General features: G+C 34.7%; 1 protein-coding gene across 2 annotated transcripts in view; it reads left to right on the forward strand.

Annotated features, from left to right (window-relative positions):
* ZRANB3 (zinc finger RANBP2-type containing 3) overlaps positions 1-17,965 on the forward strand; it is a 187,547-nt gene that overhangs the window by 97,325 nt on the left and 72,257 nt on the right. For both annotated transcript variants that reach the window (XM_033111716.1, XM_033111717.1), the window contains exons 4-6: positions 3,691-3,869; positions 4,731-4,962; positions 6,491-6,576. In XM_033111716.1, the coding sequence (XP_032967607.1) occupies positions 3,691-3,869; positions 4,731-4,962; positions 6,491-6,576 (497 nt within the window). The remainder of the gene's footprint in view (positions 1-3,690; positions 3,870-4,730; positions 4,963-6,490; positions 6,577-17,965) is intronic.

Genomic DNA, 17,965 nt, shown 5'->3' on the forward strand with positions numbered 1-17,965 from the left:
TATATTTTATCCTCCCAACCCAAGTTTCTGCTGGGCTTCTTGGAACACGTGCAGTTTAGGCAGAGATGTCGGCAGTATTCCGGTGCTCAGGAGACAGAGATGGAGTTGAGCCTTGTTTAGGTAGAAAAGTCTTGGTATATCTTCCTGCCTGGGCTTATGGTGACCCCAGAAGGGCCACCCCCTAATATTAAAAACCATACCCTAGGAATAATGGCAAAACTGAAATAAACGTGCTCTAAAGAAGCCTAAAACCAAGTCTTAAAAGGAATGAGGTATTTGCTGGTACTCAGTCTGCCTGCCAAAAGACACTTAACCTAATTCCCACTGGGAGGAAGATAACATCATCCAAAGAGTCTATAATTTTTTTATCCATGATGTCTGGAATCCAATCAGAAAATATAAGGGATGCTGACAAAACAGGACCAGAAGACTGAATACAGAAGAAAAAGTAGATCACAGAAAGAGCCCATAGGTGATATTGATGTTTGATCAGAGAGGGACTTTAACACATCTATTATTTTGTTCAAGAGAATCAAGGAAAAAGAGGACAAAAGAGATGAAAAATTTCAATAGAGAATTTAATCTATTAAAAAGAATCTAAAAGTAGTTTAAAATGGATGCTGATGAACATTTTAGAACTGAAAAGTAACATCTGGAATTAATAACTCATTCAATGAGTTTAATATAATAGCAAATTAGATACAACAAGGAACTGAAGGATAAAAATATCCAAACTTCTAATCAGATTAGCTTCCCAGAACACCAGGTTTATTCTTATTCTTACCTGGACATAGGCTAGTTCCCTCTCCCCCATCCTCAATCCAAAGCTTCTCTTTTTTCAGCTGGCTTTTTTTCCACCTGTTGTTTTAAATCCCATTTCTCTATGTCACTATTGAAAACCTACATCCCTAATCTCCATCACAGACACTATTAGGACATTTTGATAAGTGCTTCATCAGTAGGTGCCAGGCCGGCCAATGTAGAACACTGTTAGTCACACTATGTGAAATGCACACTATGTGAAAGGCAGGTGATTGGCACCAAGTAAATTTAGCAACAAGCAGAAGGTAAGGACCCAGTGATAGAATCTGAGTCCCAGAGAAAGAATCCTACGTCCCGGAAAATTAGGGAAGCAAAATAGATGCCTATTTCCAGAAAATATTGAAATTAAGAAAATGGGTTATTAAAACATGAGAGGAATCAACCAGGGACCCACAACTCTGGCACAGAGTTAGTGGTGTGGTCCACACACACAAATTAAGGCCATGGCTCAGTTCCTGCAACTGTCCTTGGGGTTAGAGTTGTTGGGGGAGAAGCAGCAACACCAATGACCCCCCCCAAGTAAAGATCTGTACTTGTTAACTGACTGCTGACTTGGAACTCAGTCAGTCCCAGAATCTAGTGAGTTTAAGTGGTCTCAGCTGTTAGGATTGGAGGACTTTGAAAACAGGGAAACATACCAGTCTTTGTACCATATGTTGGTACATAGTTGCACTTCGGTTTGGTTTCACAAATTATTTTTTTTAAATGTTGTTATTTTCTCTTCAGGCTATGTCTACTATCATCAAGGAAGTCTTAAATCTGGCTATGTGGACCTAAAGGTTGAGTTATCTGCTGCTCCTCGGAAAGAGATATAGAATATTAAGGTGTTAAATGATTTAATTTTATAATAAAGTATGTAATGTAAGTTCAGTGTGTGCCCATTCCTAAGTTACCTTAACCTGTCACCAAGCCCTGCTTAACTGAACCTCAATTTCATTCTTAAATACTAGGTAGAAAACAAGTCTTGTCTTCAACTGGGTTTTGTTTAAAAATGAAAGCTTTTAGACAGCTTTGTCTCTGTACTGCCTCAAAATATGGGAATGGTGGGGTGGCCGCTTAGCTCAGTTGGTTAGAGCGCGATGCTTGTAACAGCAGGGTTGCCGGTTCGATTCCCACATAGGCCAGTGAGCTGTGCCCTTCACAACCAGATTGAAACTACTACTTGACTTGGAGCTGATGGGTCCTGGAAACAAACACTTAGAATAAAGAAAAAGAAAAAAACACACACAAAGCATTGGAATGGTAACTAATATTACTGCTCTTGGATGAAAAACTTTTCAGTTACTCCCTCCCCTTTTTTAAAACTTCAGACACTTTTTCTGTGCCTGGCTCTTGCCTGTCTCAGAAAATTTAAACCACTTGATCTTTATGTAGTCATTCTTCCATGCATTCAAACACAATCTGAGTAGTTACTTCATGAGAAAAAAATCACTTCCTACATTCTATTTATCTTGTTTCCCTTTGTCAGTCTTTATTCCAAACAAAAGAATGTTTTCTAAGCAATTCACACAGTTTTCTCTTTTCTCTTTGAGTTTGATTTTTATATAAGTGTAACTTTGCTTGAATTATTCTAAGATTACTTTTGTTGTTAACAGCAGTGGTAAAAAGAAAAATATATACACCAAACAAGGTTTTCTTAATGGAGACTTTGCTAAAAGTCTAAAATTTCCTTTTTCTCATTTCACTTAGCATATAAAACTAATTTTAAATTAATTGTTTTAGGTTTCTATATCTTTTTTCTCTTTGAATAGTCTGGTAAGCAGGGCCTGTGTCTTTCAGTCTTTCTCTTTCACATGGTTCACAATTGTTAACTACTTTTCCTTTAAAAATCAGGATTATTGAGGTATAATTCAGCCTTTTAGAAATTCACCGTTTTTTAGTGTATAATTCTATGCCGTCTGACAAATGCATACAGTCATGTAACTGCCACCACAATCAAGATAACAGAACAGCTCTGTCACCCTCCCCCCGTAAATTCCCTCATGCTGCTGCCCTCCCCTCATCCTGCCCCTGATCTGCTTTCCGTCCATATCTTTTTGCCTTTTCCAGAACGACATAAAATGGAATCATATAATATGCAGCTTTTGAGTCCAACTTCTTTCACATAGCAAAATGCATTTGAGATTCATTCACATTATTGTGTATAGTAATAGTCTGTTCCTAATTTTATTGCTGAATAGTATTCTATTGTATGGATATGTTACAGTTTTTATCCATGTACCGGTTGAAGCACATTTGGGTTGTCTCCAGTTTCTGGCTATTATGAACAAAACTTCTATAAACATTCATTTAGTAACTAATTTTTAAATAGGTACAGCTTAGGGATGGAGCAGTATGATACACGAGTAAGTATGAAAACAATCAAGTGGGAAGACCCCAGCAACCTGGACCTTCATATTCATTGTGCATCCAATTAAGTATAAGTTGAACAAGTGATTTCACCACTCTGTGTTTACTTCTTTTGTAAAATATGCCTGATTTAGGGTTTACTCTAGATTTGAAATAATATGATTTTGTAGTATAAAGATAAGGCATTTACTCTTGTGTTCTCTAAAAGGAGAAATTATAAATGGTCACATCTTGATGCAATTAAGTTATATGAAACCTGTATCACTAATATTTAAAATTAGGGGTCATCTGATCTCTTCAGTCCAATCACAAATGGTTTGAAAATAATAATTTGCCTAATGAATTTTAAAGGTCACCATGATCTTGAGATTTTTATTAACTGTGTAATCCAGTTGATTCTATTTTGGAAAATTATGTCAGCAATGGTACTTTTAAATGAAATATTAGGTAAACATTTTCTTTCAAAGTATTTTAGCCTTTATGTTTCTCTACTTATCCATTTATTTATTTTTAATTTAGATGGGCCTAGGAAAGACAATCCAGGCAATCGCCATTGCTTACTTCTATAAGGAGGAATGGCCTCTTTTAATAGTGGTCCCTTCATCTCTGAGGTACCCTTGGACAGAAGAAATAGAGAAATGGATCCCAGAGCTAGGTCCAGAAGAAATCAATGTTATTCAGAATAAAACTGATGTTGGGTAAGAATAACTTTTTAATGCCTAAGGAAAAAAATCCAATCGTTCCTATATGCTAAATAAGTCTCTGTATTGAGTAGATTTATCCACGGCTTAAAATGCAGTTGTCATTAAGGAAAAAAATGTGATTGTCGTGTTAGTACTGTCTGTTCAGGAGCTCTGCCTTTTCTGTTGGGGGGTAGAGAATTGCAGAAGACTGGCTCTGTCCGGTATTTTCACTGGTGATACAGAAAGTGCAAAGTGACATGTTTTATTGTTAATACATCTATTTGTCTAATTATTTAATTGTACAAACTCATTGAGAGCGTAGCACTGTACATACAAAACTGAATAAGATACATTCCCTGCCCTCACCAATGCTGGCCTTTAATGGGAGGGTCCTGGAGGGTGAAACGCCCTGCAGGGTACTGGACAGCCCTGCAATACTAAGTGTTGTTCTGCTCAAAATCCCAGTAGCACCTGGCTTAGAAAGCACTGCTGTCCTTTTTATGGGAAGGCTTCCTTGAATAGTCAACTAATATTTGCGTATCTTCTTTACACGTGATTCTCGGTGAATGGAATCAAATATTATCAGAAAGTCATGTTCTTAGCCTACTAAAATATGACTTGATGGATACCAAAATCTTCCAGAGACTATTTAACCAAAAATTTGGATTTGATGAGCCAAATTTTACATTTTGGATTCTGATTTATTATGTTTGAAGACTGTAAAATTTTAAGAGAAATTGGGTTCCAGCGGTGGTACCATTTCCTCTTATTTTTCCTTTTTTCTTCTTCTTCTCTGCATTTCTTCTCACAGAGTTATATTGCTTATGATAAATTATTACTGAAATATGTTTCAAGTACATGGATTTTCTTTTCTAGGAGGATATCGACCAGCAAAGTGACGATTCTGGGTTATGGTCTTTTAACGACAGATGCAGAGACTTTGATAGATGCACTGAATAATCAGAACTTCAACGTGGTGGTAGTGGATGAATCACACTACATGAAGTCCAGAAATGCAGCTCGCAGCAAGATTTTATTGCCAATGGTACAGAAAGCCAAAAGAGCCATACTTCTTACGGGAACTCCAGCTTTGGGAAGGCCTGAAGAGGTATTAAAATCCTTATGCTTTGGGCTTAAAAAAAAATAGGAAATCGAACCAGTCACCAGTTTTGAAATTTTAAATTAGATACCTCAAATACCAGAAGAGTACTTGAGGAATTTCTAGACAGCTCTTAATGATTAAATATACCTTTTACTATGACTTTTTATCCATTTACATGTGAACGTTAGCCATGCTTATAGGTATATACTATAAAAAAAAAGTTTTACTTTTATTATAAGGTTTTCGTGTTTAGTACAAATTTGTTTCATTCTTCATTCACATTTGTGTTCTTATGATTCTTCTGTGGCCTTAATGTTCATTTTATCCAGTCTATTTTGCATTATAACCTGTTTAGGATTGGAATTGAATCGACTTTATATCTTTTATAAAGCTGTATCTTTTATACTGTATTACATTACCTCTTTCTGTTCCTCTTTCACTTTAAGATCCATGTTTGTGAGTGTGGAACCTTATGTGCGACCAAATAGAGTATCTATTTAAAATGGAGGAATAAGGCATTTGTTTGATGCCCCATGTAGCTTTTACTACACTAAGTGGAAGGTAGGGTATGGAGTGATTAAAGGGTTGGGAAGAAGACATAATGGATGAAACTCTTAGGAGTCTGTAAGGGTCAGTGAAACCAAAGAGAGCTCTGTCTAGTAATGAAAACGAAGTCAGAGAAGAAAACCACGGGCATGTTGCCTTGTAAGGCTGTTATGAGAATTAAAGGAAATATTATAGAAGTTATAATGAAAAAATTTTATGATACTATTGATAGGAACGTAAACTGGGACTATCTTTTTACAGTGCAACATGGTAACATTTATCAAACTTTAAAAAGCACTTACCTTAAACCTACCTGTTCCATTTCTGATGCTATAACCTACAAACCCATCTAATAGAAATGCAGAGGGATGGATGGATAGTTAGATGACTCCTGGATGTAGATGTAGTACATATAACTACACCTACATATATTTATATATATGCACACATGTGCACACAGGCTTACATGAAGTTATTAAGTTTTGTAATTGTATAAAAGCTAAAAATAGGCTATATACCCATTCATAGGAGACTGCATACATACTTTATGGTGCATCTACAAAATGGGTGGCTATGTAGCCTTTAAACAATACTTTATTATTGTAATATATTGCTTATATAATTTTTAAAACTAAGTAAAAGTAGATATATATGTACTTTAATGATGTCTAAGACATGAATTTTGGGACAAAATTCTAGTCGTGTATTTATGGAATGATCCTATTGAGGTGAATAAAAGAGAATACTCTACACATCTGCTTATACAGGCCTAGAAAGTGTATAAATTTTTGTTTAAGAAAAGGATGGATGGCAGTTATCCCTGAAAAACAGGATGGCAGGAACGGATGGATGGAGGGGAAGGAGGAGCCTTAGGGAAGGATAGATTTCCCTTTTTTCCTTTTTATTATTTTATTAGCTGGATGTACCATAGTAATAATAATCTGCTTGAAAATATCAAAACATATTGAGAACACTTGTGTTATTACAGCTCTTCATGCAGATCGAAGCTCTCTTTCCACAAAAATTTGGAACGTGGACTGACTATGCCAAAAGATATTGTAATGCTCATGTCAGGTATGACAAACTATTTGCTATCCACTTTAAGCCTCACATATTTACTGTGGACGTTAAGCTTTATTAGTCATTCTTTGTTCTAGTGTTTTTCAAACTTGTGGTAGCTCTAGGATAATTTCCACAGGAAAAATCTTGTGTGGATGACCTATACGAATATATTAAATACATAAAAGGAGTAGATAATGTCAGTTCTTCTTTAGTTTTATTTTTTACCTTTCACTTGTTCTATTTTTGAAATGATTTATTTGTATTAACTAGATAAACATGCACGTTGTAGAAAAGTGACAGGTAAGCGTCCATTCCACCTGTGTCTCCCAGACCAGCCATTTCCCTTCCCAGGTAACCGATATTGGCAGTTAGTTTCTTGTATATCATGCTGGAGACACTCTATGCATGAAATAGCACATGTGATTATATGTGTATAAGAGTGTTTCATTTTATTTCTACATATATGGTAGTATAATGTACACACTATTCTGTGGTCTGCTGTTTTCACCTCATGTGTATTGGAGATCCTTCTATACCAGTTACTGAAAGAACACTGGCATTCTTTTTAAATGCTGCATGTATTCTACTGTTTGGATGCACTATAATTTATTTATGTGCTTTACTATTAGTGGTCGTTTGTTTGTGGTTTATAGCTGTTGCATACAACGCAGCAATGGATATCCCTGCACCTGTTGAGAGGTAGTGTATTATAGTGACAAAGAGCATAAGAGACCAGAGGTAGACTGCCTGTGTTTTATTGTCACATCCAGTACTTATCAGATGTTTCATTTTAGGAAAGTAACTTCACCTCCCTCTACCTTAGTTTCTTCAGCTCTGAATAACAGAGAATAATTATTTCTGCCTCAGAGAGTTATTATGAGACTTATATTAGCTAATATTTATAAAGGGCTCGAACAGTGCCTGGCACATATTGAGCATGCAATAATTATTAGCTATGTTGATATTTCATGTCACTCATGTGAGAATAAATCTGTAAGATAAATTTATAGAAGTGGAATTGCATGTGCATTTTTATATTTTATGTATATTTACAAATTGTGCTCCACAGATTATACCAATTGATATTCCCACCAGCAGTAAGATTGTCTCTTTCCCCACACTTTGCCATGTTCAAATATAAATTATTTTATTCTCACCAATGTGATCTGCTAGTAGTTTTAATGCACATTTGTCTTACGTTATTGAATGCAGTCAAGCATTTTTTGAGTCGTTTCTACTTTTTTTCCTGTCAATTGTTTTTTTTTTGCCCTTCATTCTACTAATTTATTGGCTTCTTTCTCATTGATATACTAGAAATCTTTATATATTATGGAAATTAGCTCTTTGTGATATGCATTCCTTGTGTGTTTTTCCTAGTGTGTGCATGTGGTTGCTTTTTTTTCCTTTCTGCAATTCCCTTAAATAACCCCACATGGTCATGGTGTTCTGATGTTTTTTACAAGGCTCTAGAGTACAGCAATAGAGTATTTCCAAATTGTTTTTATGAAGGCAATTTAACATTGATACCAAAATCAGACAAGATAGCACCCAAAAAAATAAGGTAACAAGGACTTTTTCTACTTAAGACTATAAAAGTAGGAATATTCAATAGTAGTATAAACCAGAAACTCATTAAAAGGCCTAATATACTAACCATAAGCTCATGGAATTCCTATCAGGAATGTAAGCATGCTTTAATATTAGGAGATGTATTAATATAATTAGCCATGTTAATAATGAAAAGGAAAAACTTCATCTCCATATATGCTGAGACGTAATGTGATAGAATTCAGCATCCATCCTTGATTAGAGTTTTTAATAAATTTAAGCTATGTATATGTGTCAGTGCATTTATTCATATCTATAGATACACATATACAATATATATGTTTATGTATGTGTGTGTATGTTTTAAGTCCAAAGCCACCATCACATGAAACGCTAAAAACCAGGAAGGTTGTTCACTGTCACCACAGTTTACCTTTATTCTGGAGGCATTAATCAGTTCAATTATTCAAGAGAAAAATAAGAGGTAACTATTGGAAAGAAAAGATTAAAATATCATTATTTGCAGCTAACATTATTCCTTGGGAAGACCCGAGAGGATCAGCTGAAAATGTTCAAACAAAAAAGAATTCATTAAGGATTCCTAGCACGAACTTGCTATTAAAAAGTCAGTCTTTCTCTACATAAATGATAATAAATAGTTTGAAGCTATAATGCCAAATAGGCATGATGCTAGATATTATTGGGAAGCCCTTAGTCACAATTCCTGCAGACTATAACTGCCAAAAGTTTGCCTACGTGAAAAAACAACAAAACGTATTAACTGGATTTGCCTTTTGGGGACTAGGAAAACCTAAGTGGTCCAAAAGTATTTCTTTGTTTTCTGATTAGGACTCGTCACATGACGACAGAAGTATATACCTGTCCCTTTCTTGCTTATTAACACAAATGCTGTTTCAAAGAAAAGTTTATCTTTATGAAGTACTTTATGACTGGGGAGATTGTGTTCTATTTCTTGTTTACTAGACAAAGCCATTTCAATATTATTATCATTCTTCTCAAGTGACATTCTCTTCCAGATTCCATTTCAAAACTTTCATGTTATTCCTTTACTTCTTTAACTTAAAAGCAATGTGGTTCCATAGTCTCTGAGTCAGATCAAGGCACTTCTTGGCATTTTAAGTTAGTCTGTGGAATGCTAAATTTTTTTCCATAATGTTTTGATTATATGAAAATGTCATTTATATGCTATAATTTTGTACAAAGCGAATATGGTTAGTTATTCACTTCTAGACTCATATTTTATATTTGAAATGTCATGACTATATTCAAAATAAAGTTAAGTGAAGCTCGAGCAAAAATATAACTTTGCCTCATAAAGTTTATTAAATACATAAGTGATCCCAAGCAGAAGTATAGTAATGTGAATATGGTTTGGAGATGAGAAGTAATCACCTACCTGGTTTGATTTGAGAGGCACAGAGAAAGTATTATTCAACCACAACATCCCATATCCAAAATCCCTTACGTCATTCACTCTACTGGCTTATATTTTATTTAGAGAGAAAGGTATAATTACACGTATGATTTGGAGAAGGCAGCACATTCAATTGTCAGCCATCAGCACATGAGAGCTAGAAGGGACTACTACATATCACGCACTCCCCCTCTGTCATTTTATAGGCACCTGGTGAGGTTAAATGGCTCACCTTGTGTCTGGCTTCCTCTTACATTTTCCCCCCACTTTTCCTGGCAGGAAAAAAGACTTAGGGAATGGCAACTTTACTAAATGTTTATTTACCTAGAAAAAGAGGTCGTGTAGATAATTTAACCAAGCACCCTGTTATCAGGATGCTCTTGGGAGGCATATTTGTCCCCCCTGATGGCATGTTGAAAGGTTAAGAATATCTTCAGAGTAATTTATCAGGTTTTCTAAACTTTCTTTATTGATGACATTGTGTGCCAGTTCCACCTCCTAGGAGAAATAGTTGTCTAAATTTTTATGAGGGAAAATTCTGGGTGATAATACATAGTAAAGGTATTTATAGCTTTTCCCCAAAAAGTGTTAATTAATAGATAGATCACTGTCAGCTTCAAGAAATGTCTCTTATGAAATTGCACGGCACTTTGTCTTCAGCACTGTCACATTTAATGTTCTGGTCCACAGCTAAATAGAGGTCATGTCTATTACATTTGCAAATGGCTCATATCTCAGAGAAATAGTTAATATACTATATGGCAGAGATAAGTTTGAAAAATAATTAGATAAAAATTAATATGGTAAATTCTGCACTTATGCTTGGAAAGTCGGCTTTGTGTGGAAGGGATTTGAGAAATCCTCATCTGTTATCAGTAGTTCAGCTCAAAAAGATTTCTGGTTTTGAATAACCCTGCACTAAATGGAAGTCAATGTCTGTCATAACTGGTAAAAATAAAGTAATATGAGGACACATTAATCAAAGTAACATCCAGAGTATAGGATGGTTCTGTTGCAGTCATTGATTAGAGTACATCTGGAGTATGGTTTAATTTTGAATTCATTCACTCAAAAAATTATTTATAGGGTCTCTTATATGCCATGCCACGTGCTAGGCATCAAGTACGTGTCAGGGAACAAGACTCATGTGGCCCCAGCCTTCACTGAGTTTTCAGATCAAACATTAACCAGGTAATTATGATTTCCCCAACAACACCCAGCAGCCTAGGTACAGGCTTGGAAAGGCTTATAGTTGGAGCCATGGAAGATTCTTGTTTTTACCAGGTTGTGATACATGGACTGTGGACAGGGAAATTATGTTATATTGATAATAACAAAGCTGCTGTATGGACTTGGAAATCCAAACAAGGGGAGGATGGATGTGAAGACAAGGAAGGATATTGTGGAGAGAGAGAAAGTGGAGCAGTCAGTTGACTGAAACGTCCTGATGAGACAGTAAAGAGATGGTGGGTATGAATGAACAAATGGGCTAGAATGGTTGGGGTAGTGAGAGTGGAATGTCTGAATTTACCAGGCAGAGCTGTTTTTCAGGAAAGGTTATAGCCATGGGAGTGGAATGAATGGCTGGAGTAGAATTTAGAAGGTCATTGGAGGTAAGGAATACGAGGAATTCAGAGAGAACTGAGAGTCATTTTTAAGAAGCATGTTAACAGCTTTCCTTTTCATTTGGTACTTTGGCACTTTTGGAACAATGTGCTAAGATAACTTGTAGTATGATTAATAGATTACTACACGTAGCATTTCTCTACTGTCCTTTCTACTTTTCCTGAAGACATCACATTCTCTTGCACTTTCTCCTTTATCCCTCTCCAGAGACTTGCTTTATTTTCTTCCAGTGAAACTTATTTTTGTTTCCTCTTATCTTTGAATTTTCTTCCCTCTATTACATCATGTGAGTTACTTAAAAGCTGTTTAAGCTTGGATCTCCGGATTGACTTCTAATCAAGGAAATTCTGATTATTTCATACTTCCATTTATTTGGATTATAGAGACACTTTGGAGTATATTTTGCAAAATAGTTTTGGCAGAAAACATGATTTCATTCTTGCTTTGCCATTTGTCTGTAAGGAAACATTACTACATTAAATATACGTTCACAAGCAGTAACAAAGGCACTAGCTCTGAGGGTGTTGCAGAAACCATAATGCCCACTGCTCCCAGCATCCTCAGTGTCTGTCTCCTAGCAATAGTCGTGACCTCAGTGATACATTTCATGGAAAAATAAACCAACTTTGCCCTAGGGTCAGGATTCCAACCTATTCACTGCAACATGTCTAGATGTAAATATGTTTACCCTGTATAACCAATGACCCCAGTCTAGATGTTAAATACTTGCTTGGTCTGTGTATTAACTGATCCCTTTTTCTTGACCTTCAGCCTCTATCAGATACTTCCCCTAAAATTCATTTGCCTTGTGTTGGTGCTATCCATGCCCCAACATGACAATGTTGAAATGGTTGAAAAATGTAAATAAATATTGAAAAATAATTGGAAAGAAAAAGGTTCTAACCATTTTAGGATCCTAAATTTCTCCTTTTTATCCTTCAAAGGAATTTTTCATAAAAAGTTAAAATGAATTTAAAAACTCATTGAAACTATTCATAAGAAGAAAAAAAAAAAGAAGCATGTTAACAAATGAAAACATCTGGGAAAGGGCAACCAGAACAATGAGGGGATTTCATATTCAGTTCTACAAATGCCTAATATTATTGATTGCCTGCTATATTTAAGACACTATTTTAGAGCTGCCGGCAATACAAAGATGAATAAGACGTACTGCTTGATCTTATGAAGCCTATAGGAATTTGAAAAAGAGAAGACCTAGACAGAACAAGTGTTTAAATATTTAAAGATCTGTCTTTTTTAAAGGAATTAGACTTTTGTCTTCATGGCCTTAGAGGGCAAAACTATATCAAGTAGTGAAACTTAATAGGGAAGTAGATTTTGCCTTAATATGAGTAAGAACTTGTAAAATATACATACTTATGTATGTATATATGACAATAAAACAATAAAAATACATAACACTATAACAATAAAAGTAGAAAGGAAAAATACCATAATCCAACTATACTAACAGGTAACTTGTTTTCATTTTTTTTCTTTATTTCTACTTGTCCATGTAGCTTATAACTTTTACAGTTATAACATAGCCTACATGTGATGCTATATCTCCTAATTTTCCTTAGCATGACCTTGACCCATGCGTTAACATTGTCTTTTTAAAGATTTTATTTCCTTCGTTTTTAGTAATTTATAGTTTATTGCTTTTATAAAAATGATTCATACTTATTTTAACATATCAAAGAGAAAAAATTTTTAAAGAAGTCAATATCAACTGAAATCACACTGTCCAGAGATAACCAATACTAATGTGTTTTGGTAACTTTCCTTCTAGATAGCTTCTCTGCTTAGGTACTTAAGGATGGATAGATAGATAGATAGACAGACAGACAGATAGATAGATAGATTAATTAGATAGGCAATTTTACATAAATAAGTCCATATTATACATACTCTTCTGTAATATGCTTTTTTACATATCACTATTTTTAGGATATATTTCTATTTCAATAACTAAAATACATCATTTTCCTTGGCTACGTATTATATTTTTTACATAAGATACTATGCCATGCATTTTAGATGTATCTTTAATTCTTTCAAAAATCCTACAAAGTTGAGGATATTTTTTAGATTTTATAGATGAATAAACTGAAATTTGAAAAGGTTAAGTAATTTGTCCAAATCATGAAACTAAAAAGTAAAAGAGCAGTATTTTAAACACCCTCTGCCACCACTTTTCTTCCATTCTCTTTCTAATGTTTGAATTATTTGGTAATTCAGTGTCCATGTTTATATGATTGAATAAATAGAATAAGGGGACTAAATAAATTAATATTATTCTCTAATAGATCAAGTAGTTGACTGTTTCTTTCTTCGTCAACTTTTAATCTTATAATTAATTATTTCCTTCCCCCACCTCCGTCTTTTGGTTTTCTACATAGTGATCTTTTTAACTCAAAGATTCCAACACATCTTTCAACATCCAAAAGGTCTTACAAGCACATAAAATAATCTTTCTTCTTTCTTTCTTTTTTTTCGTTTTCCAGGAGGCCTCCCTCCCACAGCCTTCTGTTCTACTCCAATCTGGACTGGTTTTTCTTTAGGCGTGGTGCAAAGCTGTCATCCGGAACTTTCTTTTGCCATTCTGCTCTCTTAGATTCCCAAATTCCTGGATTCCATGACTTTTGTTTCTTAGTTTATTTTGGGGGCTTCTTTATAATATTTTATTATGGAAAAATTCAATGTATACAAAAGTAGACAGAATAGTATAATAAAACCCGATGTACTCTTCTTCATCAGTGTCAGCATTTATCAACACATGACTAATCGTAGTTTATCTATACTCCCATCTACCTTCACCACCCCCTATTATTTTTGAAGCAAAGCCTAAACATCACATTTTGTCCATAAGGTATGTTAGCATTTATCTCTAAACAATAAGGACTCTTTCATAAAAAAAAAAAAAAAAAAAAAAAGAAAGAAAGAAAGAAAAAAGAAAAGAAAGAAAGAAAAAGAGTTTAATACCATTATTGTGCATTAAAATTAACAGTAATCTTTTAATGTCATTAAAAGTCTAGTAAATGTTCAAATTTCCAGTTATATTGGGGAGGAGGAGCTCAATTTATATCTCACACCATATGTAAAATTTAACTAAAAATGGATTGGAGAGGATTGTGGGAAGCCTTTGGAGTTGGAAGCATCAGGAATTTGTCTCCTTACCTAGACAACAACTATATTGGTAGAATCACTTAATGTCACTGTTTTGGAGCTCTAGAGTATATTGAAGACTTGCAACTTCCAGAGGAAGCCTTGGACAGTAAATTGTCATTAATCTCAGTCAATTCCAGCTCTTTCCCACAGTAACAGCTACCCATCTCCCACCTCCAGCCCCGTGGCAGACAGCTATGTAGATGTTCCCAGAGCAAATTACACACAGCTTGTGGGAGTCAGAGTGGGCACAAAGGACCCTATACTCCAAATATCAAAAATCTGTACTCTGATTATTGATCACTGCTTCTAGTCACAGAAGGGCAGATGAAGTGGGAGCATCCATTGTTGTTGCACCATCCCCCATTGCTGTAATCCCCTCCCCCACCCACTAAAGTAACTTTTAGGGGATTTAATGGGCCAGCGCTTTTTTCTTTCCCTTTAGTTTTCTATTTTTTCCCCTTTTGGGAGCCAGACATTAAAGATTAAGATATTCAAAAACCTATACCTATATAGCTTAAATTCGAAAGTGACCACACAGGCCCAGGGAATGGCACAGGCTCAAAAAAGAACTAAGAAGACCTTAAGTGTATACCTCAGGCTGATTCTTGGCATAGAGACAGCCTACAAAAATAAAAACACAAATATGAAAAATAAAAACAATAACAAAAACAGTAGAACATGGGGGATGGGGAGAATCTGATTTATATAATTACCACATTATTAGATTCAAATGTCCAGTTTTCAACAAAGAAATCATAAGACACACAAAGAAAAAGGAAAGTGCATCCATTCAAAGAAAAAAAAAATTCAGCAGAAACTGTCTTTGAAAAAGACCTAATGACGGGATCTAGACATTGACTAAAACAAGTGTCTAAAAGGTGCTCAAAGAACTAAAAGAAGTGGAGAAAGTTTTAAAAAAAAAATATGAACAAACTGGAAATATTAATAAAGAGATAGAAAACCTAAAAACAAACCAAAATGAAATTTTAGAGCTGAAAAGTACAATAACTAAAATGAAAAATTCACTAGAAGAAATCAAAGGTAGATAGATTTGAGCTGACAGAAGTAAGAATCAGTGAACTTGAAGATAGGACAATGGAAATTACCAAGTCTGAGGAGCAGAAAGAAAAAAGAATGAAGAGAGGTGAACAGAATCTAAGGGACCTGTATGAACCATCAAACAGACCAACACATGTATTGTGGGTATCAAAGGAGAAGAGAGAAAGAAAGGGACTGAGAGAATATTTGAAGAAATAAGGACTGAAGGGTTCTCAGATTTGATGAAAGACATGATTATAACATCCAAGAAGCTCAGTGAACTCTAAGATGAACTCAAAGAGACCCACACTGAAACACATTATAATCAAACTTCCAAAAGACAAAGAGAATCTTGAAAGCAGCAAAAGAGAAATAACTTGTCACATATAGGGATATTCAAAAGGATTATCATCAGATCTCATCAAAAACTTTGGCAGTCAGAAGGCAGTGGGCTGATAATGTGAGCAGCGATGTGATTCAGTAATTTCACTTCTGGGTAAATACCTAAAAGAATTGAAAGCAGAGATGAAAACATCTCTTCCAAAGAATTGAAGACATGTATGTCCACTAATGTTCATAGCAGTGTTATTCACAATAGCTACCTAAGTGTCTATCAATGGATGAATAGATTAGCAAATTATGGTTTATACATACAGTGGAGTATTATTCAGCCTTAGAATGGAAGGAACGTCTGACACATGCTACAACATGGATGAACCTTGAGGGCATTATGCTAAGTGCAATAAGCCAGTCTCCAAAAGAAAAGTACTCTCTGATTCCATTTATATGAGGTAGGTAGAGTAGTCAAAATCATAGTGACAGAATGTACAGTGGTAGCTGCCAGGGGGTAGGGGTACGGTGGAATGAGGAGTTACTGTTTAATGGGTATAGAGTTTCAGTTCAAAAGATGAAAAGAGTTATGGAGATGAATGTCGGTGATGGTTATATAGCATTATAAATATATTTAATACTGCTGAACTGTACACTTAAAAATTCAGATGGTAAATTTTATGTGTATTTATCACAATTAGAAAATGGAAAAAATCAATTGAAATGGGTTGTCAAAAAAACTTAAATATAAAACCAAAAACTAAAAATTCTTAAAGGAAATAAAGGAGAAAATCTTTGTGATCTTGGGTTAGGCAAACATTTTCAATATAGGACACAAAAAACATAAACCATAAAAGACAAAGTGATGAATTTTACTTCATCAAAATTAAAAAGGTCTCTTCCAAAGGCACTGTGAAGAGAATGAATGGACAAGCCACAGACTAGTAGATAATTTGATAAAGCACACATTTGATAAAGGAAATATATATATATATTAATTCATATATATGTATAAGTATATAAATTTTAAAATATACAAAAGGAATTTATAAAAAATATATATGAAATCTCTCAAAACTTAATAAAACAAAAATATTTTAGTGGTAGTTAGAGACATCATCACCTAAGAAGATATATGGAGGTCAAATAAGCACTTGAAAAGATGCTCAGTATCATTAGTTCTAACCAAAATGAGATACCAGCACGTATGCATTAGAATAGGTGGAATTTTTACAGACTGACCATACCAAATAATGGTGAGAATGCTGAACAACTGGAACTCACATACATTGCTGGTGGGAATGCAGCATGGTACAGCAACATTGGAAAACAATGCTAATTTCGTATGCAGTTAAACATACACTTACCATGTAACCCTGCAGTCTCATTTTGGATATTTAGTCAAGAGAAATGAAAACATATGTTCACTCAAAACTCTGTTTGAAATGTTTATAGCAGTGGTACTTATAGTTACCTTTAACTTGAAGCAATCCAGATGACCCTCACCTGATGGATGCACAGTCATGATATATCCACACAATGGGATATATTATTCAGCAATAAAAAGGAATGACCTGCTAATATACCCGACAACATAGATGAATTTCAGATGAACTATGCTAAATGAAAGAAATTAGATTTAAAAGGCTATATACTGTGTGATTCTATTTATATACTATTCTGGAATGTGTAAAACCATAGGGGCAGTCTGACTTACTTCACTTAGCATAATATTCTCAAGGCCCATCCATGTTGTTGCAAATGGTAAGATTTCATTCTTTTTTACAGAGGAGTAATACTCCATTGTATAAATGTACCACAGTTTCTTTATCCAATTGTCTATCGATGGGCATTTCGTTTGTTTCCATATCTCGGCTGTTGTGAATAACGCTGCAAAAACCATAAGGGTGCATATATTTTTTTCAAATTAGTGTTTTGGATTTCTTTGCGTAGATACCCAGGAAGGTGTCAGATGGGCACTGGACTTATCAGGGGGATCACTTCATAGACTGTGTGGATGCATGACCAATGCACTGACCACCTGAAGTTGAGGTAGAATAATATTGTATGTCAACTATAATTAAATACATATATATAGTCACGAGAGGTGGAGTACAGCATAAGAAAGATAGTCAATGGTATTGTAACAGTTATATCAGATGTCAGAGGGGTAGTAGCTTGGGCGGGGGCAGTTATCACTTTGTGAGGGGTGTAAATGTCTAACTATTGCATGGCTTTGTACACCTGAAAGTA

This window comes from Rhinolophus ferrumequinum, chromosome 8, assembly GCF_004115265.2.
Source record: "Rhinolophus ferrumequinum isolate MPI-CBG mRhiFer1 chromosome 8, mRhiFer1_v1.p, whole genome shotgun sequence".
In the NCBI taxonomy this organism is placed as follows: domain Eukaryota; kingdom Metazoa; phylum Chordata; class Mammalia; order Chiroptera; family Rhinolophidae; genus Rhinolophus; species Rhinolophus ferrumequinum.